The sequence below is a fragment of the Homalodisca vitripennis genome, unplaced genomic scaffold (assembly GCF_021130785.1).
Source record: "Homalodisca vitripennis isolate AUS2020 unplaced genomic scaffold, UT_GWSS_2.1 ScUCBcl_3911;HRSCAF=9723, whole genome shotgun sequence".
NCBI lineage: Eukaryota > Metazoa > Arthropoda > Insecta > Hemiptera > Cicadellidae > Homalodisca > Homalodisca vitripennis.
The window spans coordinates 16,065-33,271 of NW_025780052.1; the positions used below are offsets into that span (position 1 = coordinate 16,065).

At 31.7% G+C, this 17,207-nt stretch overlaps 1 protein-coding gene across 1 annotated transcript in view; it reads left to right on the forward strand.

Annotated features, from left to right (window-relative positions):
* The window catches only part of LOC124372741 (DNA-dependent protein kinase catalytic subunit-like), a gene marked incomplete at both ends in the record, with an annotated part of 64,391 nt that overhangs the window by 11,729 nt on the left and 35,455 nt on the right, over positions 1-17,207 (forward strand). Inside the window, 7 exon segments of the mRNA XM_046831152.1 lie at positions 2,975-3,182; positions 4,528-4,663; positions 7,744-7,948; positions 10,485-10,579; positions 11,234-11,375; positions 11,580-11,759; positions 12,885-13,018. Of these exon segments, the coding sequence (XP_046687108.1) occupies positions 2,975-3,182; positions 4,528-4,663; positions 7,744-7,948; positions 10,485-10,579; positions 11,234-11,375; positions 11,580-11,759; positions 12,885-13,018 (1,100 nt within the window).

Sequence of the window (17,207 nt, forward strand, 5' to 3'; positions counted from 1 at the left end):
GTTGAAAATAGGAATCTATTAATATATTAAAAAGTAAAATTGTTTGTACAATTTTAGTGGAAGACGAAAAAACAAAACGTTCTTCTCAAAAGTTTTTCTGTTTTTAAGGAGAGAAGCTGATTCCCTTTTAAACCTTCTTATTGTGCCAGTCCTCATGGATCACTGATCTGTGCGAGGATCTTATCAAAATGAATAAGGGGGAGAATTGGCACAGTACAAAGTCCATATTACTGATGAAAGTACAACGGTCACAGACAGGATTTGAATCTGCTCTATCTCTAACTTAGATCTAAAGTTTGATGTCTAGATTGCTTGGCTAATGACTCTTCCAAGTCAAAATATAAATTTAAAATAGGATCCAAAGATAATATCCATGGAGTTGGATGTGCAGTTCATTTTACTTTCGAATCAGTAACATTGCCATTTGTATAATTTACGTCTCAATACCTACCTACTTTAAAACTTTATTCAAATGACGGTAATGTATTACAATTATATTATTCAGTCAAGTGCTTATAAATGTTTAAGTAAGTTTTCTTTAAGTTAGGATAAAAATTATGTGATTCTGCTGTACCTGAATTTCCTTTAAGATCAAAATATTAAGGAACAAAAAGATATTATATTATTCATTATTGGCATTTTCTACTCCATTCTTGTAGGTACTGGATTGGCAACTTCATTTAGTATCCATGATAATCTTTGAAATGGCAGTAATGAATTTTTTAAATATCACAACTGTATTGGTGTTTTGAGATTTTCTAAAAAGATTTAAAAAGTACATATTGCTATATACCTTCGTGTAATATAATCAATTTATTAAAAAAAACTTAAAAATTAATTGTGGTATGTGTTTCTTTATTATTATGAGTAAATTGGTTTGCTTCCAGTTCAGTATATTTTGAAAGACTGATATTTGATACTGAAATAATAATATGTTGTATCATCATTGGAATTTTAAAAGTCAATAAATTAACAGAGCAATGTTCTGTAATACAAGCACTAAGTTCCATTAAAAAACTCAAGAGTATTACGGCGTAAGTTATTCAAGAATAGGCTTAAGCACTTGTATATACAATTCTAAAAGTGTTAAGGTCAATATGTTACAATGTCATTAATTACACAAAATTTAACAAATATTTCTTTAAGTATGAATTTATTACTACAATACTATTTATGATGTGATATGTATATAGAATAAAGACAGTTTCTGTTTCTGACCCATAGTAATGTATTGCTATTCCAAACGTCATCTCCCTGATCGAAATGCTACTATTAATGTGGATTTCATTTGAAATACTTATGCAAATTCTCCTATTTACTTGTAGGGTGTTCCATTACACGTCAGTGTTCAAACATTATCTAAAGAAACAAGCAGTAGTTAAAACTACTCAACTCAATGTAAGTGGTCAGCTATCAGATTGGTGCTAAGTTGCTTACAGTTTGTCATACTGTTGACAAGTAACTCATTAGTAATTCATTGAACTAATTAACACTTCTGACTTACTTTGAATTTTAATGCACAACATATTCTATTATGATTTGAACATTTTGTTTGATTCTTATCAATTACTATCAAATTGTATTTATCACTGAGTAAAAAATTAGTGATAACAATAAATTGTAACACTAAACAAAATTCAGTTGGTTATTGAGGTCGGTATCTGTATTGTGTCTGTTATAGTTTAGGTATGGTGTGTCATATTACTTTTTTACCATTAACCTTTTTACATTTATACAATATTTTTAAAATTCCAAAATAAATAAGTCATTTTGTAAATAATTTTGTTGTTTAATTTAACAGTATTTTATTAGCTTTATAATGTTATCGTAAGATAACCGAATTAAGCAATGTCGAGTGTGGCTGCTGCTTGGATGGGTGACCACTGAGCGATCCTGTCCTTGCAAGCAGTCCGTTGTTGTGTTGGGCTCGGAAGTCGCCTTTAAGCTGTTGATCCCCAGGTTAAATGTTAGAGAGGGCTTCTTAGCCCTAACTTCGCTTGGTAAAATAAGACATCCTTAATTTTATTTTTACTTTACTGTATGTATTTATAATTTAAATAATGCAAATAAAATGTGAATTAGAAGACAACACCATTTTAACAGTTATTTCAAAGGATTATAAAGTAAAATATGAAGTTCTATAGTTATTTCCATTCCATTCCCTGATGTTAATTCATTGTTTCTATTCTGTAGGAATCTCACACCTGGTAGTCCAAACAGCTTTTAACAGTTTGGAAGGAAACAATTATTGTCACTTTTGTTAGAAAAATAATGTAAACTGGGTTATTTAGGCTTATTTGAGTCAAAGCTGAGGTACGGAATAATATTTTGGGGATTTTCTAGTGTCATTAACTTTAATTCATTAATTAACTCTACCTCTTCAAAAGAGAGCGTTGAGGGTCATCTGGGGAATGAGAGCTGTAGAGAGCGTTTCCGATCCAGCGGGATCCTTACCTTGCCCTCTCTTCTAATTTTTCAAATCGTTTGAAAAATGTTTGTTTTTTTAAATAAAAATCTTTTTCCACATTTAAATCATGATCTGAACACACGGCACAGAAATTACCTAATTTAAAACCGTTTCAGACAACCTATTCAAAAACTAAATTTTTTATTTTGGCCCAACCTCTACAATTTACTTCCAAATGTAATCAAAATTCAAACAAACGTAAACAGTTTAAAAAATTATTTAAAGACTTACTTGATCGGGAAGGGTTTCTACAGTCTCCACGAGGCTCTTGTGATACCCATGTCTTGATTACACCGATTTTTTTTGTAGTAGGAATAACTTAAAATTGTTACAAGAATTTATTGTGTTTTACCTTTAAATTGTATGCTCTATTGTAAACAGTTGTTCTGTTGCTTTTTTATAATTACTTTGGATACTGATGTCTTGACTTACACAGAAAACCTTTGAGTTATGTTGTGTTGATAAATTATTCTTATTCTTCCTATTCCTAGTAACATTCCATTTCAGAGAGACCAGTTGGTAGCAAGACAGCTGCTGGTGTGTCTGTACAAGGGACTGGAGAAGACACAGGAGAATATAGCCGGACTGTCAGCTGCCCTAGATAACATTCTGAAAACCTCCACCAGACACTTGCCTATACTAATGGCCTCTGTGCTGGAGATGTGCCTGGTCAGACCTGAACACTGCCTTACCCCCACAGCCACCATTACTGATGGTGAGTACCTCTCTACTATTAGATACTACACACTTTCAAACCATGATCAATTTATGCCACTTTTCAGTGAGTTACCTTACCGAACTGTGTTATTAGGATAAATAAATATAACGACTTGTAATCTCATACTCGGAACGTAAAGAAATTGTTACACTTCTGACTTATATGTAGCAAATATTTTTCTGATGCTAGTGAATGAAAATATACTATTTTATAAAAACAGTTGTACACATGTCCAAAAGTCCTATATTATTGACTTTCTAGTGTCTGGGTATTTAATGTGTACTATCGACTTTCAAGCATCTGAATATTTAATGCGTATTATGGACTTTCTAGCATCTGAGTATTTAATGCCTATTATTGACTTTCTAGCATCTGAGTATTTAATGCGTATTATCGACTTTCAATCGTGAGTATTTAATACGTATGACTTGGATGAAATAAATGTATTTTATTATGTTTACGAGTGCCTGTGATACCACAACTTTAATTTTTTAGATTTTACTTTTTACATTGGTAAACCAAATATAAACGGTAATTTTGCTATTCTTCTTAGAACGTATTACGAAGATAATGCTGTGTGGAGTAGATGTTTGGTTTATGAGGAGTGGGGAACCGTTCTGGTTATTTTTCTAGCTCGTCATTACCGTCAGTACAGCCATGACCGAGTCCCTTCGTCTATTGCACAATGGATTATCATAAAGTTTTTAACCAATAAAGGTTTTAAACCGTCAGAAATTTCAACTCGTTTGTGGGCACAGTTTGGGGACAGTACAATGTGTCAGAATAATGTGTTTATGTGAGCGATATCGCATGAGCTCAACGTGTTCAAAACCCTGACATGACTGTCCTGAGAACAATGGACTTCCACCCAGAGTGGCGTTGTCCCAGACACTACATCAGCAGAATCGGCACATTTCTGCTTGTTTCCTGCAAGTTAACTGCACTAGTGACAGACCTGGACTTACAATATTCATATATTAAATTATATCTTTTCCATCTACATTGCTTAACCTAATACGACTGATTTATTGTTCATCATTACAATTAATCATTTAATGTTATGTTGAATAAAAATAAAATATGTTACTGATAATTCAATATTTTAAATTGGCTGATTGAGACCGTATAAGATGTTATCGGTCTAGTCTTACAATTATATGGTGGGGGTCGTCACAGTCATTGTGGAACAACATTTTTTTTAGGTCCACAGGGGGGTGGTGACCCCCAGGTTGAGAACCCTGCTCTAATTGCTTACGATAATACGTTTCCAGTACTTAATGTGACTGTGTGTGGTGACTAGAGAAAGGATTTTTTGAAAACAAAGCCAAATGTTGTGTTTTAGTGTGCAAGAACAGCCACCAGATGTCTCTAGGAGTGTTGTTAATAGAAGCCAAGCTGATGGCTAACAGCGGTAGGCAGCCTCCTACCAAGAGAGCCCGAGGCAGCGCCCATGCAGATGACTGGGTGTACCTCGCAGAGTGAGTAGCCAACCAATCATAGCAGAGATGTACTTGTTTGGTCATTAATATAAAAGACATTTTTATTTATTCCACAATATTAATTTATTTTAAAAGCGCTTTCGCCGGTTAATACATCATCAGTTATTGTTTACAGACAAACATATGTATAAAATAGAAAAAAAACCTGTGAGAAAATAGTTAGAATAAAATTTAAAACTAATTGTAAAGACCAAAAAATAATAAGTTATAAAAGTATTATGTAGAAAAATGTGTTTGCAATTAATAATTTTTGAATGGATTTCTTCTTTAACTAATGGTAGAAAAATGTCACTGAAATTTACGAAAGGCTGGGAAATACATTTATTTTTCAAAACAGTCATACATGCACTTTCAATTTTGTTTCTTTTTGTTGAGGAAGATTCTTTAAAAACTACACTTAATGATTCAAATTTTATATCGTGATTTTCCTTTATAGCATGTTCAACTAATTTAGACTTTTCAATGTTTTCTTTTTTATAATTGTAAATATGTTCTTTTAGCCTCGTTTCCACATGTCTGATGTTTGGCCGATATGAGTCTGTTTGCCTCCACAGTCAATTTTATATATTACATTCTTAGATTCCAGTTTTTTTTGTTTTAATTTTGTTAAGTAACTTCTTAGATTAATTTTTGATTTAAAAACAGTACGGATGTTTATTATTTATCTTACGAATTTTGCCTCATATTCCTTTTACATAAGGACTAATTACAGTAGTGAGATAAATAGGATTTTATTCTTTGTTAATTTGCTTGCAACTTTTGTTTTTCGTCTTACCTTAAATAACTTCTTAAATAACTGATAGTTATTTTTAATCAAAAGTTCTGTAGTATAATTTTCCTTTACAAGTTTGGTCATTCTCTGAGTATCTTCATGTTCTAGGCTAAGGTGAATATTACAAAAAACACATGGTCCAGAACGGCCAAGAGCCAATTATATTCAGTAAACAACCTAAACCACCAGATTTTCATGTGGCTCTATAGGCATCCTCACCATACAACCTCACTAGTTTTTGTTTAATATAAAGCAATAAGACATGAGGTTGGTATGAAATAGGATTGCTTGTGAAGCTTACATCTTATATACCTCCATGAGACTGCCAAGGCAGATATTTGTTTGTGTGTAACAATAGTCAAAGTCAAAACATTTTTATTCATGTTTCATGTTCCATACAATGAAGAGTGTCACAATACATGAATATTAAACCAATTCATTTTAGGATATAATTCTATACTATTAACAAATTTAATTTTATAAAAAATAAAAGAATACAGGTTGTATGTATGAGCTCAATTAATATTTCACTAAATTTATCATTTAATTTAATTTACTTGTCATTTTGATGATTGTAAAACTTCTCCAGCGAATAAAAAGCTTTTTGTGCCAAAAATTATTATAAAATTGATCTAAATTTGTTAGTATCATGAACAGCCTGAATTTATTTTGTAATAATTTTTAAAAACGTTATTCCATCATAGGAAGCTTTTTTCTTAAAGAATGTTAAATTATGTTGAGGCAAAACTACATCATTTTTGTTTGGCATATTATAATTATATATGTTACTGTAAGTTTCAAAATTACACTTGTTAGATCTGACATACATTACACACTCCAGTATATACATACTATGTAATGTTAAATTTTGTAAGGCAGTAAAATGTAATTTTACCGATTCCCATTTTAGTGGGACATACACAATATTGCCTTCAAGAGTGCTGTTTTCGCACAGTTAATCCCACATTAAACATTGTCAACAAAGTGAATACTTTTATACAAAACCTTTTAAAGATTAATTCAACTAAATTTACTTCACTTATATTTATTTACAATATCGCTTTAGCAATAGAAAAAATAGTTACAATAGGATTTTAACATTACAATGTTTTTACTTCAGTGAACATAATAATTATACAAACTATAACAATATATTTCATTTATTGATTCAGTACGTCTTTTCTGATTCCTTCCTCAATTTTATACTTATCCGATGGAGAAGGAAATCTTTCTTCATAGTTTCACATCTGTAGTTCATGTAAAAGTAATGGAATTATTCATTCATTCATTCAGCTCAGCTTCAAACTGTGGCCATCTTTAGATTCCTTTGATTGAGTATGAGTGCATTAAGGGACAAACATAACCAACAAGGTTTTACCTCACTCCTCCATTCCATTATCCATATGATTCAGACCACTATTACAGCACCGAGGCTAACATCCTTAACTCAAATGAGGAATGGCTACAAATCAAAACGATTTTCAAGTTCCCAGTTTATTTATAGTTGTAAATGATTTAATATTTAGAAACATACATCAACACTAATTAAAGGTACAAATGCGTAATTTATGTGAGTGTGTGTGTTTGTGTTGTTTAATGATCCACTGTTAAGTTTTGTTGTGTATTGTTAGCTTTTTGTATAAAACAGCAAAACTGTTTGAAAGTACTCGAACTTTTGAGTTGAATTTAATTGCAACGCATTGTAATAAAAAAATGGATGCGGTTATTGAACTTGAAAGTATAAAATTAAGTAACATGTGACACATTTCAAACCAATATGAATTAAATGGTGACAACAGAAAGGAGTTTAACACTTGATGTGGTATGAACAGTTACCTGTAATAGTACAAATGGTATGGTACAAAGTGTATAGGAAATTTGATGAAAAATGAATGGCTGCATCACAAAGGCTGTTAATAAACATGAACTACATTGTCGTAATATGAAAAAAGGTTGTACAACTCGATATGGATAATTCTGGTACAGTATAAATAAAACACAAATAGACAAAGCAGATACAGATGTTACAGTCACAAAATATGGTGTTGATAGACACATGACAAAGATCATTGTAGGAATAATCGCTGAACATTATGCGTACAAAACAAACATACAACTTGATGAGGCATGAGATTATATATAGTACTATTAGTTTGATACAAACATTCATGAGACATCAGATTCGGGTTTGCTGAAATGAACTGTACGAGATTTAGTACAACCGGTAGGTCAGGTAATCCAAGGATCCAGTCTGCTTGTCCGTGATAGCTACCATTGACATGTACAGGATATACCACAGTATGGAAGAAAAGGATGTGGTGCAAGGCCTGTTTGAGGACAAGATTGCTGAGGCATGTGCTAACTCTGTGAGGGAGGCTCTGCAGGTTGAGGATGAGAGGCGTTGGAAGTTTGCTTTGCAGCTTTACACCCAATCTCTGCCAAACAGCAAAGACAGTCCTGCAGAGAACTTTCTGTACGAGGCTTGTTTCAAGGTATTTCTTGTTTATGTACAAGCTCTCCTAGTTGTGTTTAAAACTTTATAATAATTTGTTACTGTTATCTCTACTAGTGAATATAGAAAAAACTTTAACTTCACACTATTATTAAAGTTTATTACTTTGAATTTAATTATGTGTTCATGAAAATCCCTAGTGGTATTTAATAAGTAATTATTTATTGGAATAATTTACCATTTTTTAATCAGGATATCATTATCAATCCTGAAAAATCAAGAATTCAGGAAGTGTATGGAAAAATAAAAATAGCCTGGACTTTATGGGAAAATGAGGACATTTTTATCACTATCCAGGAAAAGTGAACCTTTTGTTAGTTTCAAAATTTTCAGTTCTCTAAAATGCACTTTAAGAATAAAACTTCCATGGTCTCGATAAATTCTGCAATTGCTACGTCAGTTTTTTAACATTAAATTATATTAATAAATGATTTTACCATTGTGGTTTTTAATGTATTGAAAGACATTACACAGTATACATTGTTAGCTAGTCAATGCACCATGAGACGAATGGTGATGAGAGATAAGATCTTGTCTGCAAGTCAGCTGATATCAGCACTAAAATGGCATCATTTAAGATGTGTCATTCGGTAACAGCCCTGTTCAATTCTAACGGGTCACTCAGGTGAATGAGTGATCTGGATTACAGTGTTCCTAAAGACCTGTTCACCCCGAATGTGTGGTTACATTTTTTCTGTCAACTGAATTAATTTTATATTATTTTTTAAATCAGATAAATCGTTTTTAGAATCATTAAAACTTAACTTGGTCAAATGGTTGGTGCTTTTCACCTGTGATAAGCTCCAGTGGGGCGTAACTCTGCACTAACCAGGTTAATTGTAAGGTTTGTGGCAGTGATTTATTAAGCAAGCCTATAAAAGTAAGTAAGCTAGTTTTTAATAGAGGTTGTTATATGTTAAAGCTGAAATTGTTCTACAAGAGTTCTGATATGATATCCCTTAGAGCGCTGCATTTAAATTTCTATATTTCTTCTTAGCCTGCAATTATCTTTTACAAATATAATGTTAATTTGCTTAAAGTTCTATTTGAAATAAGATTTCTAAAATTATTATAAGAAATAGGAAAATTAAAACTGAATTTTAATGACTGAATATATATTTTTACAAATAAGTAAATGAATAATAATGTATAGAAACATAATGAATAGAAAACATAAAATTTTCCAATTTACCAAAAACCAGAAAAAACAATCATAATATAAATGTATTCAAATTAAAGTTAATTACAGTCACTATAAACAGTTTTCAGGTGTAATGTATAGTACGCAATCCAACACAGAATAGAGCTTTTGCGCAGATCTTAATAATTGCACTGTCATCCTTCCCACATGGAAAAAACTCTCATATGCGCCAGTGTACAGTGCAAAATGGAATTTGGTTATTATGACAATCAGTTTCCGATCAATAACAGGCAGCCGTCATGAATAAAGCGCATCTATTGTCGTACGTTTAGTTAACATTCAAATGCATTTAATTAATGCTCAGGAATTCCAGTAGTACGGGAGGGAAAGATTAAGAGTTATAAAAATGTAATTTTTTTAATAGGAAACAAATTTTAAATGCCATACTCAGTATTGAAATATTGAGCAGAATGGTTTTACTCTGGGTGTACCGTCGCCTACTGTGTTTCTACTTTAATATACAGCATCGAAGTGCCTTACCCTTCTCCTATAATTAAGTAGGCAGAGTACTGTTTTGCATTTTTCTATTTAGGCAGTTAATTATTTGATTAACTTATAATTTTATAAATATTGTTTACTTATTTTCTGCCGGAAGACTGTAATGCTTGCTATAGGTGCTTGCCACAAATGATCCTTGAATCCTGGAAAATACCGAAAATATACAGAAATTTGTGACAGAATAATGCTGGGCACTCTGGTTAATAATGTTTTCCGGTTTGTTTTTTAATTTTAAATTTGCCACATCTTACTTTAATAATATTTTTTGTTTTATTTAATTTCTTTACTCGGGTTAGCTAGATCCTATTGACCAAAATCAAAACTTAAAAATGGAATGAGTGAACTTTATACTACAAACCGTTTACAATACTATTAAAGTAATAAAATATAATTTATTAGTAAAAGTGATTAGGCAAACTAAAGATGTCTCCGTAGTCTGTTAGATTTGACCAGAAAAAAGTATCAGTATAGAGGTCGAAAAATATCTCATCCCGCAGAATTACAACGCAAGGGATCACCCTTCAATAAGATTTGTGACAACTTTACAAATTAATGAATAATCATAAATTAATTTTAAATAATGAGAAAATTATCAAACCTAACAAACATTATTGCTTACACATTTAAAAAAGAAATCCATAATTAAGAATTATACTCTGTATTGCTACATAAAAAAAAATACATACACAAATTATAAATCTAAAACTATAAATCAAAATGATCTTTGCATTAAAAAACTCACATAGTAAGATTTCTATTAATTAATTTTGTTTTAGACTTTTTAAATTTGTACTGATTTATATTGATTTATTGACAGTGCTTCGCTCACCTGTCAGATTGGACAAAATTGAATGACACCTTGAAGAAAGTTCAGCTGGAGGGTGTACTAGATGATATTTGGACTGATGACTGGTAATGTTACTTTTATGTTTCAAATTATAATTATAAGTAAGATAAGATAAAGTAAACTTGTAGTTGTGGCACAATATTTTATAAATATTTTATGTACTAAATAATTGTTAATGGTGAGTAATATATTATGTTCATACATTTTTATTCCACCGAGAAAAGAATACATTTAAAACTGAGTTTGTACACTCATGCACAATAATTGAAGAATTTTTCGAATCTGACTTAGTAAATTTTCTTCGCTTAATCAGTATAAGTATTGTTTTACTTTACAAATATTACACTCTTCATTGTTATTGTTGTTATTTTATCTTTATTTATGTTTTGAAACACTGAATTACATTTTGCAGTGGTATGAATATATATACGACATACTCCACTGTCTTGTATTTTTATTTCATCTCTGTAAATGTTTGTTTTATTTCTGTACTGTTATTCATCCTTGTTATATTCATATTATTTTGTTAAATTCTAATAGCTTTTAACAGATCTTTTTTATTTTTTTTAAATTTATATAAATGCAGTGTAAACTATGAAAATCTAATTCTTTGTTTTTTAATGTTATTTCTTCAAGTGCTATTCAATGCTGCTTTTGGCAGAAAATATGTGTTAAACACACATGCTATTAAATGTTTTAATCTTACTTTTTGATTTTAGGAACAAAGACCACCTTTTGCCCTGGCTGTTCCTGTCGGAGATCCACTGTACGCAGAACACCAGTGTGCTGTCTGTGGCAGACGACTTCAACAGGGCCTTGTCACAATGGCTGGCTGACAACCAGAAGTCTGAACATATCAGGGTAACATGTCTAGTCATGAAGTTACACGTCTATCTTGTGTCTATTAAAAGTTAATACATATTCAATATTATTATGTTAAAATGTACATCAGAGTTGTACATATGTTGTGGCTCATAGTGGAGATAGCCAGAGCTAGGCAAGGGAAGATAGACAGTTATAATGATTATATACAGAATTTACTTTTCTCTCTTGTGTTTGTTGTAGTCACACCTGGGGGAGTATCTGAGTGTCATAGAAATAGTAAAGGATGACGTACAGCGAAGTAAGATGACCTGCGAGAATAGTCTCCTGCAGTTCCTGAGTACGTGGCAACAGTTGGACTCTCTTTCCAACAACCTGCGATCCCACCACCTGCTCAGTTTGCAATCCATTATGGACATCCATGTGAGTATATTGTATACTGACTAATTAATTAAGGTGTAAGATTTACTAAGACTACTTTCAATTTGTAAATAAATATGCTTCATCATCATGGACACCCGTGAGTCTCAGGCCAGAAGATTCGACAATCAATTGCCTTCAATGATGTTAGTTTCCAAATCTGATTATAAAAGTAATAGAATAAGAATAACCTGATATCTTGTGCATTTTTTATAACTATACTGGTTCTTTTGTTATTTGACTTTCAACATTTTCAACAGGTGCCATTTTGTTTATATTACAGCAAATCACACAATTATTAAAAAAATTTCCTCTTTATAATACCAATGTGCGAGGTTTCATAGCTGTAGCTTTACTAGTTCTAGACATTTAATGTTTTTTATAAAAACTACAAAATGATTCTAGCGGCAAAAGTCAAAAGTGACATTTCTTGACCTAAGTTTATATTACATTTTTGTTTATAATGATGTGTACTCTCACTGACTGAATTTTGTGACACCCTTTTGTGAACACCTTAGTATTGGCTCAGTCATGATGTTTCGAGCTAATATGACTTTATGCTGGGTTTAAAACCAGAAATACCCACTTGTGGCCCTCATAACATTCAATATGCTTATGTTATTAAAAGTCTTCAGAAAACAGTTATTTTCTTTACGCATAAGAAATTTATCAGTTGATCATTTAGTAACACTTAACTATCTGAAACTGTAAACAACCGTTTCACAATGTTAATTCGAGTGCAAGATACTCAATTGGAGTCACATATAATTATTCTTTGTTTAAAGCTTGTTATTGACAATGGATTATTTAAAAGAATAACAGGATTCTTTTAAATCTTCTAATTCTTTTAAAATTGCGGACAGTTGCCATTGTTGTATATAAAATAGTGTATGCTTAACTTTGTCTTAGAATTTTTGACACCTGAGAAAGAGATTTCGTATGTATTAAGATTTCGATTCTTAATACATAGTGTTATATATTGTAACATGTAACCATCTAGTGATTGACATATCTGTGATTCTCGGTTATCTGTGATTCTTGATTATCTGTGATTCTTTGTTATCTGTGATTCCAGATACAGTGACTCACATGTACCTTCTCCAATTAAAGTTGATTTGTTTATTTCAGCACTTTCTATCACTACCGTCCACTGCGTCAGGTGACTGGGCCAACAAAGTTAACCGCCTTCTGGATCAGTGGAACAAGACTGACCCTACAGCCAGAGATGATCTCGTCGCCTGGGAGACACGGGCCGTGTATAGGTACATTTACGTACAAATGTTTCCCTTACAAATAATTTTAGAAACTTGTCTATGAAATTGTTTTCCAAATTGTTTTGACCGCTTGGTGACAAATTTCAAATATGTCAAAAGTTAAACAATAGTTGGTTTATACTCATTATATAGCACATTTTTATCAACAAAGAAACACATTTCTCAAAAACTTGCAAAAATATTTGTCCTGTAGCACTTATTAATAGCATTGGTGTTTCGTGGAGATTTAAGTAATATTTATTGAAAAACATTCTGATGTTTTATAATATTTGAGCTTCCAGAACCAATATTTACATTAATAAATATACTGTTCTTAAATATTTTGAACTTCAATAATTGAAAGATTTTTGTGAAAAGGTTTGATTAAAATCAGTATGGTTAGAAAATAAAATGTTAAATTTATTGGAAAAGTGTACAAAAAGTCTTCTCTCAATATAAAATTAAGTAGTATGGCGATTTTTTTTATTTCTTAAAACAAGTTACTTTTAACATTAGTTTATCTTTAAAAAAGAAACTTATTAGGTCCTATCAACATCATTAACTTTTCACCCTTCTTTGTTTTGTAAACACTAATGTTTAAATCTCATTGAAAATTAGTCCTTTCTATGAGTACCTCCAATAGAAATCATTAACAAATTGCTTAAATTTTTATACTTGGTCTTGTTCAAATGTATGACATATCAAAATAAAATCTTACTATAACATAATCTCAAAAAATCTCCAGTACTAGTCACACACAACAAGACAAAATGTTTAGAAGCGTACAATGTTTGTTTTTGTTCATAATCGCATGTGTGCAAGCCACAGCGTTAACAGTACTGATGTCATAGCAACAAGCATGGCAGTTCGTTGGATAATACGCTCACATCAAAAATATAGATAACCTATTATAAACGTTGACTACAAACTAACTATGCTGTAGATGGAGCTTATATTGGTCACTGTTAAATTACATGAAAAACATAAAACCAACATTAATAGTCTTAAATATTGGTTTTATGTTTTTCATGTAATTTACAAACTAACTAGTTGAGTGAAAATTACGGAAGGTAAATTAGAATTTAGCTTGCTTATTACATGAAATTACATGTATACATGAAATCTTATTGTATTGGAAAACAATATTTTGACGCTGTATACTGGTTTTTAAAAATACGATATACTTTTTGCGGTTAGTTATTTTTTGTCACACACACTTTTGTCACAATTTTGCAAGAGCTTTTCTCAACAGTGTCACATTTTCTTGACTCATTTCACAAATTGCGACAAATGTGATCACAGCTTAAACCCTAGATATAATCAAAGCAAGGCGATATCAAGGTTTTACAAAATATTTGACTTGAAGTTTGTATATATTTAATATCTATGTCCATGCATCAATGTCTTCCCGCAACGTCTATGTTAAGACACCAGCTGTAAAAAAGCAATCACTAATACATCATATTTTCCTTAGTTCTACATAAATGCATCCTCTATAAAAATATAAGCAGGTTTAAGTACCAATTTTACATTTTTATTATAAATAGGAGTGATATTACTGTTTTTCCAAATTGTACAAATTAACAATGGATATTATAAGGAATATAAATATATAGCCATATGTTTTTCTCAAGTAAGAGGCATATATTCTGGAAACTCATTTTATAATCTATTAAATAAAATTTGTAGGTAGAGGGTCAGACTTGTTCGTGATATATAACAATTTCTCTGAACTTCTGAAAATCCTTTTCAAAAAGCACACTGTTTTTGTGGCTTCCTTTTTGTGTTATCGGGCAGTTGCCAAAGGGTTAAGAAGTATGAAATTTTAATATAAATACACTAGGTACACAAAGATCCGGGTTATCTGAAGTACGTCATAAGAATTAACATTTTTCATTATCCAATTGTTATTGGTCCATTTTGAAACAAAAAGTTGATAAACTTCATGTTTTATAAATTGTTTCATGCATTACTATAGCTTGAAAATCACACTGTTTGACTGAAAAATGTCTTTTGTGAGCGGAATCACAGGGAACAAGTTATTAGTAATAACTGCTTCAAGCCAGACTGTGCTACTAGCCGTAGTTATGTTTCATGCATGTACCGGAGTTTGTACATTGTAACAAACAATTGTGTGTTTGAATATTCAGTTTAGCTCCAGTACACCTTTCTTTTATTGTAGCGTCTGGTATCTAACGCTGTCCCAGACTTGACTCCTGGAATCAGGAGTTATGTTCGTCTGAAGAGATCCAAAGAAAGTCGGCGACAAAGAAGCTCAAAACTAACCTTTACACCATTTTGATATCAAAGACACCTACAAATAGATGAAGTGGCAGTCTCCTTATCTCATCAGGTGCACCTTCAACTAATTATTTGTGTATGTTAAAAATGATGTAAAGTTTCGTTTTGAGCTTCTTAGTCGCCAACTTTCTTTAGATCTATCCAGACGAACATGACTCCAGATTAGGGGAGTCAAGCGTGAGACAGCTTCAGATACCAGACGCTGTAATAAAAAAAAGGTGAACTGGAGCTTAACTCAGTATTCAAACTGAATCAATCCTTCCTACCATAGCTACGGAATTGTGTGTTCACTATCATTAAAAAGTAGATAATACATTTTGTTTGGTTCAAAAAGTAATTGTTGTGATAAAACAATAACACTAATAGAATACATTGCTGAGTTATTAGAAATATAGCCTCAAAAAGTGTTTGATATAAGTAACAAGATATAAGTGAACCTAAGGTTTTTTTGCCTTAACCTACATGTCTGAAGATGGATTTTTTGAATCCAAAATGTACATTGTATGAATAAAAACTACAAAAATGATCAAAAGTTGATTATTGTTTCTTATTAACCCGACGTCGGGCGCATCACAGAGTTTTCCTCCGGGTTTGATATATTTAGTTATCAATAACTAGTATACTGCGGGGTTGTGACCTTGTTATTTGTGTTACTTCACGGAGCCTCCTTCCTGGTAGAGATTGGCACAACCCCCATCCACATCGCTTCACTAGCACCAGTATTGTTCCAGAATTAGTAAAGGACTGGAGGTTTTTCTCCGTGTGCGCCCGTTCACGTTATGAGTTACCGGAGTATATATCCGTGAGCGCCCGTTCAAGTACTTAGAATTGTGAGTTTTATCTTGTGTTTTTAGTTTTTTTTTATGATTTATTTTTTATTGTGTTCTATTTGAAGTGTGAGTAACTATTAAAAACATTTTAAAAAATTAAATATAAATTTTGAAAATGGACTCAACTGAACGTTCTAGGATATCACGATTGTTGGATAGTTTGGAAAGAGAGGAAGAACATGACCGTGTCAGGCCTACTGGTGCATTTGTCAGGGGAATTATTTTCAAACAGTGATGAAGAGGATGTGGGTATTACTGATGTAAAACTCAGTGATGCTGATATTGATGAACAAATTGAACTCCAATATGATGAAGAATCAATTCCATCAACTGAAAATTTCGTAATAAATGATTGACGATATCAATGACCTATAAGCATTGCCCTTGGCAAAACGTATGAATGATAACATATTACCTAGAATCAATGGAAAACTTGCTTACATCAGTAAAGGGCGTGATATGTTATGGAATGTAGAAACCTGAGAGATAAGTGCGTACACCCAACAGAAATATTTTGAGAATGCAGATGGGTTGTGTAAGTAGATCTGCAAAAAATATCCAAACCCCAATTCAAGTGTGGCAAAAAATATTTACGGATGAAATTGTGAACTCAATAGTAGAAAACACGAATATTTGGATTAACAAGAACAAAGATAAATTTATTTAGAGAAAGAGATTGTAAAGCTAACAACTGTTCAAGAAATAAAAGCTAACATCGGTATTGGTGTATATGGCTGGCAATAATGAGAAATTCTCATCGAATTCTAGAAGACCTCTGGGCTCAAGATGGAACTGGAATTGAATTTTTTCGATGTATGATGTCCATCAAAAGATTTAATTTTTTGCTTAGGGCGATGCGTTTTGATGATGTTATGACACGACAAGACCGAGAACGATTAGACAGCCTGGCTGCTATTAGAGATTTGTTTGACCAGTTCATATTGAACTGCCAAGAAAGTTTTGTAGTAAGCGAATTCATTACAATTGATGAAATGTTAGAATCATTTCGGGGGGCGATGTCAATTTTGCATTTATATGAAGAACAAGTCTGCGAAATATGGGATAAA